Source organism: Alexandromys fortis, unplaced genomic scaffold (genome assembly GCF_014885135.2).
Source record: "Alexandromys fortis isolate MF-2015 unplaced genomic scaffold, M_Fortis_MF-2015_v1.1 scaffold_225, whole genome shotgun sequence".
NCBI lineage: Eukaryota > Metazoa > Chordata > Mammalia > Rodentia > Cricetidae > Alexandromys > Alexandromys fortis.
In genome coordinates this window covers 1422235-1437936 of record NW_026068119.1, presented here as the reverse complement: position 1 = coordinate 1437936, position 15702 = coordinate 1422235, and the positions used below count along the sequence as shown (strand labels likewise).

Below are 15702 nucleotides of genomic sequence, written 5' to 3'. Positions count from 1 at the left end.
ATCTTTTCCCAGTTCTCTGAGTTGTCTTTTCACTCTATCATCTTTTCCCTAAACTTTGGAATCTTCTACAGGCTTTTATGTGGATAAGATTTTTCTTTTTGTTGTTTTTTTTTATTTTTATTACTTTAAAAATAATATCAATTAAAATTCCCACTTTCTCCCCTCCTCCCACTTCCCTCCCACTCCCACCACACCATCCTCTTCCCCTTTTCCTCTTTGCCCTGTGGAAGTCCAAGGCCCTCCCCACTACACCAGGCTTAGGAAGGTGTGCATCCAAAGATAATAGGATCCAAAAAAGCCAGTACATGCAGTAGAGACAAATCCCAGTACCATTATCATTGGCGCCTTAGTCTACCCCAACTGTCAACCACATTCAGAGGGTTCAGTTTGATCCCATGCTCATTCATTCCCAGTCCAGCTGGAGTTGGTGAGCTCCCATTAGCTCAGGCACACCGTCTCAGTGGGTGAACCCCTCATGGTCCTGACTTCCTTGCTCATATTCTCCCTCCTTCCTTTCTTCAACTGGACCTTGGGAGTTCAGTCCAGTGCTCCAATGTGGGTCTCTGTCTCTGTCTCCATCCATCGCCAGACGAAGGTTCTATGGTGATATTCAAGATATTCATCAGTCTGACTATGGGACAAGGCCAGTTCAGGCACCTTCTCCACTGCCCAGGGTCCTAGCTGGGGTCATCCCTGTGAACTCCTGGGAACCCCTCCAGAGCCAAGCCTCTTGCCAACCCCAAAATGGCTCTCTCAATTAAGATATCTCCTTCCCTGTTCCCAAATCCATGCTTCTTCCATCTCAACCATCCCATTTCCCCAATCTCTCCCCAGCCCTTCCCTTATCCCCTCTCCCTCCCCATCTCCCCTTCCCTCTATCCTCTTCCCCCCATGCTCCCAACTTTTGCCAGGCGATCTTGTCTGCTTCCAATTTCCAGGTGAATCTATATAAGTTTTTCTTTGGGTTCTCTTTATTTAGCGTCTCTAAGAACCCGAATTATAGGCTCAATGTTCTATATTTATGGCTAGAAACCAAATATGAGTGAGTACATCCCATGTTCCTCTTTTTGGGTCTGGCTTACCTCACTCAGGATAGTGTTTTCTATTTCTATCCATTTGCATGCAAAATTCAAGATGTCATTGTTTTTTACTGCTGAGTAGTACTCTAATGTGTAGATGTGCCACACTTTCTTTATCCATTCTTCCATTGAAGGGCATCTAGGTTGTTTCCAGGTTCTGGCTATTACAAATAATACTGCTATTAACATAATTGAACAAATGCTTTTGTAGTATGATTGGGCATCTTTTGGGTATATTCCCAAGAGTGGTATTGCTGGATCCTGATGTAGGTTGACTCCATTTTTCTGAGAAACCGCCACACTGATTTCTGGTCCCCTCAGTACTGGAGCAGGGTCGATTGCAGGGTTCCAAGGACCTCGCAGATGAAAAGGCAGGCTTGGGGGCAGGGTAGAATGGGAGAAAGAAAGCCCAGCAGCAGGAATATTCCCGCTGGCTCTCTGGTCCCCTCAGCTCTGAAGCAAGTTGTGTTGCCAATTTTTCTTTTCTTGAGGGCAGTAGTTCTGAATTGACTATGATTTTGACCCTCAAAGGTCATTGTCAGTGTCTAGATACAAAACTAGAGTAAAAAGAGATGGTGCAATTGGTTTATAGTGGGAAATATTAAGAAGTGCTGCTACAGGGGCTAAAGAGATGTTTCAATAGTTAAGAGCAACTGTTCTTACAGGGGACCTCAGTTCAGTTTCCAGAACCCATGTTGTAGCTCAATACCAACTGTAACTCCAGTTCTAGGGAATTTGATGCTCTCTTCTGACCTCTGTGGGCACCCAGCATGTGTGTGTCACATAAATAAAAGTAGACTAAACACTCATACAAAAAAAAATAAATAAAAATTAAAAGAAATGTTGTTAAATATTCTACAGTGAACAGTACATTCCCTTAAGGGGGAAAAACGAAACTGTCCAGCTTAAAATGTAAAGATATTACCGTTTAGGTGTGCATAACTAAGTTTTAGGTCAATGTTTCTCAACCTTCCTAATGCTGCAACCCTTTAATTCAGTTCCTCATGTTGTGGTGACCCCCAACCATAAAATTTTTGTTGCTACTTTATACCTTTAATTTTGGAAACAGTAACTGTCTCAGAGTCTAAGAATATGTACTTGTGTCATTATTAGCCTGTGGTCGTGACACATAGATTCTACACTCTTCATCTAAAGAACCCTTCTCCTCAATACACACATTATTTTATCAAAGTTATATTTAACTTTGAAAGATACTTAGTAAAATATCTTTGTATCTTTATAAGACACTTTCTAAAGCATACTTTATAAGATATTGGCATAGTGACTGCAGCATTTTGTCCTCCTGCTAGTAAAGTATGAGAATTTCAGTGTTTCTACATCCTTGTCTATATGCTTGCAATTACTAAATTTTTAAAAATTTAGGCATTCTAATAGGTGTATAGTGATATCTTAGTGTGGCTTTAGTATTTATTTTTGTAAAAATAACAGCCATAATTTATACAAAATATTATGTTTCATTATGACATTTTCATCCTTAGTCACCTTTCTACTCCCATATAATATTCATTTAGCTATAGTCACCTTAAAGTGTCTATATCCCACTTATAGTGTTGTTAATAATTGATTTCTCCCACATTATGCACCTAGGAACAGTTGCAATTCTCTGCTTCTCAAAGGGTACTATTTTTCACTATACACTGAGGTAGGACAAGCATGGTGACAGTTATAGTTAGGTCTTTCCTACTCACTCTAAAACATGATCTGTTTATATTTAAAATTCTCTGGCATACTATCAATAGTTAATAAAAATCAGTCTATTCAGTCTTCTTAAGTCCTTGGAAAGGAACATAGGTCAAAGGTCACCTTGGGCTTTATTGCTGTAGGTAAGACATCAAACGTCATGTTGAAAAAGTTGAACATGAACACTTTTGTCTCATTCCCAATATTTGAGGAAAGCCGTCAGTTTTTTCCCATTTAGTGTATTGCTGGCTGTAGGTTTGTTCACTGAAAGAAGCCATATTCGTATAGATAAATATCATGTTTTCTGTCATATGTACAATACAAAGAAAAAGACAAACAAAAAATAAAAATGGACAATACTAGGCATTATTATATACTAAGGATATGTATTATATGGGTTTTTGTTTTGTTTTGTTTTGTTTTTCCAGACAGGGTTTCTCTGTGTCGTCGACTGTCCTGAACTCACTTTGTAAAGCAGGCTGGCCTCAAACTCACAGAGATTCCCCTGCCTCTTCCTCCCGAGTGCTGGGATTAATGGCGTGCACCACCACTGCCAAGCTATATATATTAGTTATTAAAGCTAGGCAACTTATACCAGGAAATTACATTAGGGGAGATGGTAAAAAAGAGGACAGATAAGAAAGATCTGAGTTAGGCAGCTGTCCTCTATATTCAGGATCTTGGGCCTTTAAACCCATGCACAGCTCCCTTATTATCTCACCAGGACCAGGGCAATTATACTCTCCTACCTTGTTCCCCAGCATGGAAGGCTCTGCAATATGAGCCACCTACCGTGCCAGACCTGCTAGTTCATCCACCCAAGCCATAGTGTAGGAGGAAGGAAAGCTAGTTTCTAAATATTATATTGATAAAAATGTTATTAATGTGCATCAGTTGTACAAAAGAGTTTTATTATGACATTTCCACATATGTATATAATATACTTTGATCATACTCAATCGTCTACTGTTCTTTGTTGCCTGCCCTTCCCTCTATCTTTTGACACAATATCACAAACAAGGTGAACAAATGGATATGAGATTTCTCTGCTCTCTTTTTTCCACATCTGATTGACAGCCAAACCTTTACAACTGGTTCTGAAAGTTGGAAGATAATAGATCTCTAGGCTCTCTCAGCAGCCCAAAAGATTCTAAATCCTGAAATTAGGTGTTACTCACAAAACAAACCAGTAATACCCCCTTTAGGAAACTCCAGGACTTAACAATTTTACTCAAATATGCAAAATATGTGTTAACCATTTTTTTTCGAGACAGGTTTCTCTGTAGCTTTGGTGCCTAGAACTAACTCTTTTAGACCAGGCTGGCCTCGAACTCACAGTGATCCACCTGCCTCTGCCTCCCGAATCTGGGATTAAAGGTGTATGCCACTACCGCCCAGCTTGTGTTAACCCTTTTTAAAAAGATTTAAAGTGTGTATGTGTGTGGAGGGGTATGTGCTCATGATTGTAGGTCTTCTTGGAGGCCAAAGACATCAGATTCATAAGTTGACTTTTCTCTCTGGAAGAGCAGTGTATGCTTTTAACTCTTAAGCCATCTTTCCAGCCCCATATGTTAGTCTTCTGACCATTTGCTTTTATTACTGTTTGGTTGGATTATTTTTGTTGTTGTCTTGTTTTGCTTTGTTTTGTTTGGTTTTGTTTGAGACAGAGTCTCACTGGGTAGCTCTGACTGGCCTGGTACTCTTTATGTAGACCAGGCTGGTCTCAAATTCATATAGATCCACCTGTCTTTGCCTCCCTAGTGCTGGGAAAAGAACAAAAACTGTGCTATATTGTTGGCTGCTTTTTTACTCCTTACTCTTTTGGGCTTTCAGGAAGCTTCCAAACAAACCACATGGAGGCTTATTCTTTTTTATGAATGCCCAGCCTTAGCTTGGCTTGTTTCCTCTAGCCAGCTTTTCTTGGCTCAAGTTTTCCCTTCTATCTTTTGCCACTGGGCTTTTATCTTTCTGTATTCTATATACCCCCACCCTTTTTTTTTCTTAAGCCATGCCTAGCTGTGTGGCCGGGCGACTGGCCCCCAGAATCCTCCCTCTTTCACTCTTGCCTCTCGATCATTGATCCTTTCTTCCCAAATTTATCCTCCTATTTATTCTCTCTGCCTGCCAGCCCAACCTGTTTCTTTCTCCTGCCTTGCTCTTGGCCTTTCAGCTCTTCGTTAGACCAGTCAGGTGTTTTGGACAAGCAAAGTAACACAGCTTCACAGAGTTTAACAAATACAACATAAAAGAATGTAGCACATTCTTGCATCATTAAAGCAAATCTTCCATAGCATAATCAAATGTAATACATCTTAAACTAATATTCTACAACAGTGCTAGAAGGAGAAACCTTTTAAAAACTGTATTATTATCAATACTCAGTAAGATGAGCTATTAAAATGTCAAGCCAGGAATATCTATTATCTTAATAAAGAACATTAACAAATTAGAAGTTCCTGCCAAGAGGATCTGAATTCAGATCCCCAGAACCCTCATTAAAAATCTGAACATGGGGTCTGGAGATATGGTTCAGTGGTTAAAAGCCTTGGCTGTTCTTCCAGAGGACCCAGATTCAATTCCCACCACCCACATGGCAAATCACAACTATCTGTAACTCCCATTCCAGGGGATCATGCACCTTTACAATAATGCACATAAAAAAATTAAATCATTTTTAAAAACCTGGATATGGCAGCAAGTGCCTCTAACACCTTATGGTACTGTATATGAAATGTCAACTTATTTGTTTGTTTCAAGACAGGGTTTCTCTGTGTAACTGTTCTGGCTATCCTGTAACTCACTCTGTAGACCCAGGCTGTCCTCAAACTCACAGTGATCCACCTGCCTCTGACTCCTTACTGTTGGAATTAAAGCCATGCGCCACCATGCCTGGCTGAAATGTCAACTCTTACTCAAATGTGCAGGGCCCAGATCACCCTTTTATGATCTGGCAGCAGCTGTTTGGATGAAGCCCAGAATAGCTTTTTTTTCCCCCACATGCACCCTTAACTATTCATTATTGATCTCAGTCTTGTGATGTTGGTTCCTAGGAAGAATATAGAGCAGTCAATTCCATGAGTAGTAGTGCTCTTAATTGGACAAAGAAATTCAGCCTGGATTATTTGGCCCTGGACTTCAATACAGCATCACCAGCCCCTGTGCAGCAGGTAGGAATGATTCCCAGGTGATTTCATTTTTGCTTAGATTTTTCTTTTTCTTCTTTTTTTAATTTTTTTATTTTATATACCAATCACAGTTTCCCCTCCCTCCTCTCTTCCTGTACCCTTGCCCCACCTCTTGTCAACTCCCCCCTCCCATCCACTCCTTCTCCATTCCTATGAGAGTTAACAAAGCATGGCATATCAAGTCGATGCAGGATCAAACTCCTCCTCCTGCGTCAAGACTTGGCAAGGCATCCCTGCATGGGGAATGAGTTCCAAAAAGCCAGCTCGTGTGCTATGGACAGGTTCTGATCCCACTGCTGGAGATTTTTCTAATGATCAAACATGTGCATTCTCTTTAGATCTTAGAAGATGTCTATAATCAAAATGCTAAAATTAACCTTAATCCTGACCCCCAGAAAGAATTAAATCCCAGTATGTTTTCTTTAGGATATTTTCTCTAGGTGCCTGTGTGTAGATACATGTAATATTCGTGCTCTCCGAATTTGGGGCCATAGAAGTTATAGAAAAAGTCCCTAGGCAGAGATGAGGGTGAGGCACATACAGGTTCTTGAGGCATAGGAAGAGTTTGTTTAGGGAACAAATAATGGCTTAGTCTGTCTAGTTCTTAAGGAATGGTGAAAGGAGCTCTAAGTTGAAGTGGATCTCAGTGAATGCCCTTGAATGCAGTTTCAACTCCATTGGGTAGTATTCTTCTCTATACAGTAGGTATCACAAATAATGCCACATACATCAAGGACTATGAGAATTGAGTGGTTATTAAGTGAGTAGCTATTAACTTATATCACACATTTGACAGCCTCATGATGACGGTATGTGAGGAAGGGATGGTCATGATCCACACTAAGAATGTATTGTTTGATGCTAAAAAGCAACCTATTGAACAGAATGTATAGAATGATTCCATTTGTGTGTCTCTTTACATTCCCAAACACTGTTCTGGCATTGAAGTGAGATGAGTGAGAGAAACAATACAGGAGATACATTTGTCAGTTTGAGTAAGCTAGCCACTCAAAGCAGAAAATTTCAGGTGCTTACAGAAACAAAGTAACATTTAGCTATCACTCCTGAGAAAGACTTTTATAGGCCAGGTTCTTTGTGTTGCAGACAACCTTCAATCCAAGGCTCTTGTCAGAGGGGAAAAAAAGAGAGAAGACTGAGTTTCAGCTAGAAGATAGCTCTCTATGGAGGTGTCTGAGTGGGAGTTCTCCAGAGTTTTAGCTGGAGACAGAAGACCTACTCAGAAATTAGTGGCGCGTCCCATGGGCTAGGTCCCTAACTGATTAAGGAGAAAACAAGCTGATCAGGTTCACTGATGCTGGCTGACCCATCTTAACTGAACTCTGGGCAGGACCATTCCCCGGGGGCAATGGAATGAATGAAATAGACTCAATGCTGGCATTCAATGCTCTCTGCTAACTGAGTGTGGGAGTAAGGTTACCATCTGCTTCACATACCTGCTGCCATGCCTTCTCCACCCATAAAAGCCTGTCTCCCCTCTAACAGTGAGCCCAGATATTCCCTTCTTCTTCCCTTAAGTGACTTCTTATCAGATTTTGGTTACAGCAATGAGAAAAGTGACTAATGCAACCCCAGCAGGTCAAGCTCATTATAAAGATTCTAGCTTTCTTCAGTTAAAGCAGAAAGTGCATGTGCGCTGCCTGTGTATACCACCTCTCTGATATACATCTACAGGTGTTTGGTATGCTAAGATATTGCTGGAGCTACAATTTTTTTTTATTTTTCAAAGAGAAATCAGTAGGAGTCTATGGGTCATGAAGAATCTTAACGGATAGTACAGAAATTATATTAGGCATTCAGACAAATGCCGGTGAATGTGACTTGGACAGATGATGTAGAATCAGATTAAAAGGCTATTGGGGAAAACTGTGGGGGGGAAAAGACAGTTTCAGGATGCTTCTACTTAGTGTCAACATAAATCACTTCCACTTAAATCCTATTGATCTAAGCAAATAAAACAACTAAAGAAATGCTTACAAACATAATACACATATAAGTGTCAAGTTTATATAGGGAGGAGAGGAAGCAAATGTAATCTGCCAAAGAACATTTAAATTAAGATGAAATTAAAGCCTTCTTGTTCTCCCTCTTCAGAAACTTCTTTCAGAAGAGCAGAGAGTAGACTATGTCCAAGTGGATGAGCAGAAGACACAAGCTCTCCAGAGCACCAAGCAGGAGTGGACTGATGAGAGGCAATCCAAAGTGTGAGAGGTGTGGGCTTGGGCAAACTGTGCAGCAGGGAAGTTTGGGAGTATGTTTGCAATTTTTACATTCAAAAAAATATACCAATGGCCAGTATAGGGCAAAAACAAGAAAAATGTGTGTTCTGGGGAGTCTTGGTAAAAACTTTTAGAAGAAAGCCTATGCACTGAGTTCAGGGAGTCCAGTCCCCAACACCAGAGCCTGCAGCAAATGTTCATTTTTCCAGCCTCAGGGATACTTGCCATTGATTCCATAGTCAAAGAGAAAGAGAAAAAGAATGCTACAGCCACAGGTGGAGAAGTAAAAAAGTGGCATTCATTCAGGCAAAGTAGGAACAACAACAGCAAAAGATTACAAAAATGTTCTTCCAAATACCCTGGTAAACTTTTGTCAAAATAGAGTATTTGGAGCAAAAGTTGGAACTAGTACCAACAGGATGATGTAATTTGCCTTCAGTATGTGAAATCCTGTCCTCTACACTTAGATTATAATAATAAATTACCCCAGTAAAGTGGACTTGGAGCTGGTCTTGTCACAACCACTGAAGACGTAGTTGAGGAGATCAAATCTAGCAATGGTGGCGGGTACATCTAAAGTCTTTACACCAAAGACTTCATTAATTCAGGCATTTCTATTCCCAAGTCAACACAATTCCAGTGATGGGTAGTGAATCTGTGTAGATATTAGGGAATGGCAAAAGTTGAAGTGTAACTCCTCAGTAAAGGCTCCATGATGAGCATATTAGATGACAATAGTAGTACTAGTTCGCTATTCTAACACTGTTGCCTTTTGCCCAGCATGCTTTTGTATGTATCTTTTCCTATCTTCTAAGACTTCAGAAACAAGACATGGCAGAGACTATTGCTTTCACTTTGAAGAAAAGAAAACCAAGAAACAGGAGAGTAAACATATTGACCAAAATCACTCACAGAATTGAGGCACAACATTGGGCTTATAGTTGTCCAGACTATCAATGGTAGTGCTATTCTTCTGAATTATATTACTGCTGAGAAGTCTGGTGAAATCCAACAACTGAGTCAGTCTTGGTGACCTGTAGGAAATACCTGCAGACATAAGATGAGCTATTACCTCGCCTTTTCATGGTGATCTTCACTGGTGCTTTTGGTATTTGAAAGGGAAACATTTCCAGTAAGGAACTCTGTACAATGCTATAGTACCTCCTGGTGGTCAGTCTGAAATCTATTCTTGACCATAGTCTCATATGCAATAAACATTTTTCTTTGCTTTATAAGCTGATAGATGCTGGCAGAGAAATTTTTAGCACCTCAGGGAATATATACATTGTTGTTGGTTTCCCTATAGGGACTAAAGCTTTTAAGTGATAGAAATTACCTGAAAAATCATCTATATATTAATGCATTTATCTGCTTATTAATTAATTTTTTGTTTGTTTATTTTGCATCCTGACTGCAGTTTCAAATTTAACAAAGAGTTCTGCTCTTGGGTTTCCTGACTGTTTTCTCCTCCACTTGAAAAATGACTTAAGTCCTGAGATTGAAAATTCAGCTGTTTCCTTTATGGTTCTGGAGGCTGAGGAACCCAAAACAAAGGTCTCAGTTGGGAATGGCATGTTAGTGAATTTTCTTTCTGATCTTTCAGAGCACTTACAGAGAGAAGATATAACTGAACTGGGAAATTAACAGTTCCAGCTCTGCCACTTCATCCTGGCCATTGCTTCTTATATATGAAGATGGATCAAATAGGCAGCCAGTTCTATGAGGATCAGTGTAGACAGAGAAGTTGTAGACTTTGACATCGGATGTCAACATTTTACACTGCCTCAAATGAAAATAAATGACAAAATATTTTTTCGTATCATACAAGAAATCACTTTGGTTTTCAAAACAGATGTGTATACATCTTTTTTTTTCAGTGTGGAAAAATAGGGAAAGTGTCAAGTACTTTAAACAAGTTCAAGGACCTTAGTACACTTGGCCCTCATATCCAACCCCAAACCACAACACACAGGCTAGAGCCTGTGAGGAAGTTCCTTCTTTTTCTTGTAACTGACAATCACAGAAATCCCAAGCAGGAATCCAGGACTGCAGACTGTCAATTCTTATAGACAGGAGCAGAGCTTTCCCAGGTGTGAGATACTTGTATTTGAACCAAGGGAAAAAACTAGTGCAGAAAAATTATAACTCTAAGGGTCAAGAGCCACACAAGGATGAAGACAGAAGTTACAGCTGAAGTTGCCAGCAGGGAATTTCACTCAATATTCAAATTTATCTTATCTACGAAACATTCTAAGAATGTATTTTCAATATTAGTACATAAGTAATACAACCCTTTTAGATATATTTAAAACAAGAGTGCCCTAAATAGGCACTCTTTTACAAAGTGAAAGATGACATCATTTTCAGGATGTATACAATTATACCCTGCTTTGATGAAACTGCTGAAGGAAGCCTGCATAAGAGCACAATAAAACAAAGTACAAGTAATTTGTAAGCTGGAGACAGCAAATGCTCCTAAGAAAGCTACCACTGAGACAAAGTGATGCCATCTAAATCTTTTTTTTGTATATATATGAGGGCTGTGTTTCTAATCCAGCACTTGGTTTGGTTTGTTGTAGGAATGATAGCACAGGCCACAGCAGTGGACATCTTCCTAGGAACTCTAGGAACCAATTAAATAGGACAGTGCTGATATTAATTTTACTGTTTTCTGTAACTCCTTTCCATTTTATCCCCAGTGCAGGATGGGGAACAGGAAGCCTTCAACCTGAAAGTTGGGAAAGTTGCAAACCCAGGACTGGTGAGGAGTTAAGCTCTCCTTAGGGAAGAAGAAGGCCTGAGGCACACACAGCCTGCCTATAAAGGCACAAAAACCTATCTGTAGTTGCTTCACTATAGAGATGGAATCAACCGAATCATCATGACATGTAGTTCAGTGTCCAAACTAAAGAAGCCCCACGAACATTCCTCTTCTTAATGATCTCCTTTAGTACCCCCTGTTCATATCATCTCTGTACTCACAATGACACCGAGTTTTCAATTTTCTTTCACTTTTACTATTTCATTTCTGGCATTAATAAAAGTTTTATAAGGAGAAACTGTGACTGAAGTCATTTCTTATTAATTTTAATTGAAGATGTAAATATATAGATGTAAATAAGTCACATGTTTGGAAAGCTTGATACTTGAATAAAGGCTTCATTATATTTTCAAGTATGACAAAGTTAATCATACTTAGTTGCAATGACATACCCATGTTACTTGAATGCAAATAGTTGAGTAGATGGCTGTCACAAACAATACTTCTACTTAGCCAAATCTTGACATCTTCTTTTTTTCATCAAAAACTAGATTCACAACTGTGAAGAAGGTTTGGTGGGTAAAAGTGGTTGTTTTGCAAGTGTGTGGATCTGAGTTAAACTCCTCAGAACATGTGTAAAGTTGGGCACAGTAGCACATGTCCATAATCCCAGGAAGGGGAGATGGGAGGCAGAGACAAGAGAATACCCATGCTTACACATAGAAATCGCAGACATATTCACAGAGAACAAAGATAAATAAAAATTAAAAACATTTTTTAAACACCCTAGATTCATTTATGACATGAACCACTGTGGTAGGACGACTTTCCCAATGCAGGGAGCCCCATTATGGGAGTGACATCCAGATGGATAAAATTGGCCTTTCTCACTTCTGTTTCCACATAAACATCACATCCAGGTGGATGGCAATGGAAAAATGAGTGATCAACTTCCATTTCCCTCTGCTTTGTCCAACCTAGTTTGCCTCTACTCCCCACTGTCTCTATTTCCATTAGTTTTAATCCATGTATTTCATTTTGTAAAACTACACAACCAGTATTTATGTTGAATTTTTTAATTGTTTCAATGTTTGCCCTTACATTTCAAAATATTTCAATTCTACTATTCTAAAATGAGTTGTTTTGGTTCATTTTCATATACTTTGGTTAGGGAAGTAAGAATAATGGTTAACTCGATTAGAAAAACTATTGTTTTAAAAATATTTTATTTGTATAACTTTTATTTGGGTGTATATATCAGTGTTTGTGGAGGCCAGAAGAAGGGTGTCAGATTCCTTAGAGCTGAAGTTATAGGCAGTTGTTAGCCACATAATACGTGTGCTAGGAACTGAATTCAAGTTTCCTGGAAGAAGAGCAAAAGCTCAAAGTACTGAGCTATTTCTACAGGTCCTGAAAAACTATTATTGATTGAAAAGAGTAATAAAGAACTTTCTGAAATGAAGGAAGGAAATGTTCTGATTCTCAGTATAAGTAATGGTTACATGGATATATACACATACATAAACTGATCAGTCTATAAATTTGATATTTTTACATTTGTTGCATATAAAATATACCATGATAAAACAGTTACCAATAGAGGATGGAAGAAAGAATTTTGAGGGATTAGCAAGTTTCTGTAAGATACACAGCTCTAAAACAACTAGAAGATACAGGAAACATTTATTGTCTTGGATGTAGAAGACATTAAGCACCAAGGCATTAAAAAATGTTCATTTCTATTGACACTCCCATTCAATTCAACAAATTTTAGTGACCACCTACTATGTGACAGACACTCTTTTTATCATTTTTTTTTCATTTTCCACACCAATTCCAGTTTCCCCCTCCTCTTCTCTCATCCTCTTCCTTCCCCCATCTAAACCATCTACTGCTCCGAGGGGTTAACGCCTCCCTTGGGTGATGGAGGTGGGTCTTGATCTTATCTGTTGCTTTCATTGGTTAATAATAAAGAAACTGCCTCGGCCCTCATAGGACAGAAAATTAGGTAGGTGGAGTAAACAGAAGAGAATGCTGGGAAAAAGAAGCTGAGTCAAGAGAGTCGCCATGATGCTCCCACGCCAGACAGACGCAGATTAAGATCCTCCCTGGTAAGCCAGCTCGTGGGCTACATAGAATATTAGAAATGGGTTAGAACAATATGTAAGAGCTAGACAATAAGAAGCTGCAACTAGCCGGGCCAGGCAGTGTTTAATAGAATACAGTTTCCGTGTAATTATTTCAGACATAAGCTAGCCATGCGGGCGGCCGGGTGCCGGGGACGCAGCCCCGCTGCTCCTATTTCAACACTTGGGGAGTCAACAAAATTGAGTCAGGACTAGTCCCTCTCCTGTGTATCAAGGCTGAAAATGATATGTCACCATTGGGATTGGGCTCCAAAGTGCCAGTTTATGAATCAGAGATAAGTCCTGGTCCCGCTGATAGCTCCCCAACAACAAATCAAAGCAAATAACTGTCATCCACATTCAGAGAGCCTAGCTCAGTTTTGTGCAGGTTCTGCAGCTGTCAGTCCAGAGTACTTGAGCTCCTATTACCATTTTGATGAAATAAAGACAATGGCAGTGATATTCCGTATGTATTTTAGTTAATAACGCTTGCCTGAAGATCAGAATGCAAAGCAGCTACACTAGTCAGCCATACGGGCCAGGCAGTGGTGGCACACACCTTTAATCCCAGCAGTCACACTAGTCAGCCATATTGGCCAGGAAGTGGTGGTGGCACACATCTTTAATCCCAGCAGCTACACTAGTCAGCCATAGGGGCCAGGCAGTGGTGGCACACACCTTTAATCCCAGCAGTCATACGAGTCAGTCATAGAGGCCAGGCAGTGGTGGCACACACCTTTAATCCCAGCAGCTACACTAGTCAGCCATAGGGGCCAGGCACTGGTGGCACACACCTTTAATTCCAGCAGTCACATGTTGCGGGAGGTCCTTCCGCTCCTCCAACCAATAGCTGCTGAGATACCAGCCCATTGGGGCGTGGTTTCTCTCCCTTTAAAAAAACGGCTACTTCCTCCACTCGCTCTCTTCACTTCCTGCTCAGCCAGCGACTAGACTCCCTTCCTGGTTGTGCAGATGGCTGTTGTCTGGGACAGTGATCTGTAAGTTTTTTCCCCTTTAAATAAATAACCACTCTATTAATCATAACTCCAAACTGGTGTGGCATTGTTCGTGACTTACGCCTTCATCTGGCGCCCAACGTGGGGCTTTTAGGACCTCTCCTTCCCCCACTCGGCTGCCGGCGGTGAGTTCAGCTTGGCACGAGCCCTCCCTTCCTCAGCCGTGGCCTGTGCCTTGCAGCGGCCGTGTGGCCTGTGCCTTGCGGCAGCCTTGTAGCCTGTGCCTTGTGCATGGAGCCAGCAGTTTAATATAAATTATCACGCACTGGCTTTTCTTGCTACAGTTCTTTATATTTTTTTAGACACCTCAGATTAACTTCAAGTCCCCACGCACCCTATCATCTGCCTCCCCACGTGGATTTAAACTCCACAGGCCCGCGTAGTCTCTGCCTGCATGGTTTACTCTTTTCTGAGTCGTTTTTAAATTTCCCTTGCAAGTACAGCTCTTAAGTGGTGCGAACCAGAGCACGCGGTTGCCGGTTGCGGAAGCTGCAACCCCTCAGGGTGACTCTGTCATGTGGAGGCATACACAGCTTCCGGGTTACTCTTCTCTATCCCTGGATTCTGGGTTTATGGTTCCCTGTACACCGTTTTTTTGTTTAGTTCGTGACTTAGGCCTCAGTGCCGAGTCCGAGATACACTCGGCCTTCAGGCCCATAATATTCAGTGAGGCAGGGCGATCTCTGAGGCCGGCCAGGCAGTGGTGGCATACACCTTTAATCCCAGCACTCGGGAGGCAGGCAGAGGCAGGCAGATCTCTGTGAGTTTGAGGCCAGCCAGGCAGTGGTGGTACACGCCTTTAATCTCAGCACTCGGGAAGCAGAGACAGGCAGATTTCGGTGAGTTCGAGGCCAGCCAGGTCTACAAGAGCTAGTTCCAGAACAGGCTCCAAAACCAGAGGTCACCACTGGCAGGAACCATTCGTTGCAGGCAGACCCTCAAACAGGAACCCGTTTTCGTCACAACTTGGCAACAGCGCCACCTGCTGGATAATAGATAATATGGCAGTTTTCGTTTCCAACATGAATTTAACTGTTTGGGCTACCAATACAATGGGTCTTATCATGCAAGGTTTATATGACTATGAGGATAACTTAATTTACTGGCTACTAGGTTTTAGTATTCTTTTACATATTCTATCATTTAGGAAGAATATGGCACTCCCAAGAACCATACTATCTTTACTAAAAACTCATGTAGGTCAGGAGATTCAGGACTCAAAAGAGGCAATAATAAAGACAATAATAAAAAGACTTGAAATGATTGAAGAAATTATTGGAGCTGGTGAACAGAGTAATAAGGCACAAGGACAGGATCCAATGCCAACACCAGCTATTAGAACTGGCTTACCCAAGGTTTTAGCGACATCCCCTATACTTAATTCTGACAAAACGTCAACTTCTAAAGGCTCAAAGGGAGTCAGAGAAGCTAGATGGACGCCAATAGCAATGAATGATCTAAAAGAAATTAAGCAGGCTATTGTTAATTTTGGCTTGCACAATACATGTGTAAAGGAAATGATAAGGACTTGGGCTTCTAATGCTAGAGCTACCCCCTATGATTTCCATCAGTTAGTGTCTGCAGTTTTAGATAAGGG

General features: G+C 40.7%; 1 protein-coding gene across 5 annotated transcripts in view; it reads left to right on the top strand.

Annotated features, from left to right (window-relative positions):
• Gab3 (GRB2 associated binding protein 3) overlaps nt 1-11259 on the top strand; it is a 122519-nt gene extending 111260 nt beyond the window's left edge. For 2 of the 5 annotated variants that reach the window (XM_050124947.1, XM_050124943.1), the window contains exons 9-10: nt 5831-5947; nt 8078-11259. In XM_050124947.1, the coding sequence (XP_049980904.1) occupies nt 5831-5947; nt 8078-8191 (231 nt within the window). In that variant the 3' untranslated portion in view covers nt 8192-11259. The remainder of the gene's footprint in view (nt 1-5830; nt 5948-8077) is intronic. The other 3 variants (XM_050124945.1, XM_050124946.1, XM_050124944.1) reach the window with 3 other exon arrangements.
• The last annotated feature ends 4443 nt before the right edge of the window (nt 11260-15702 follow it).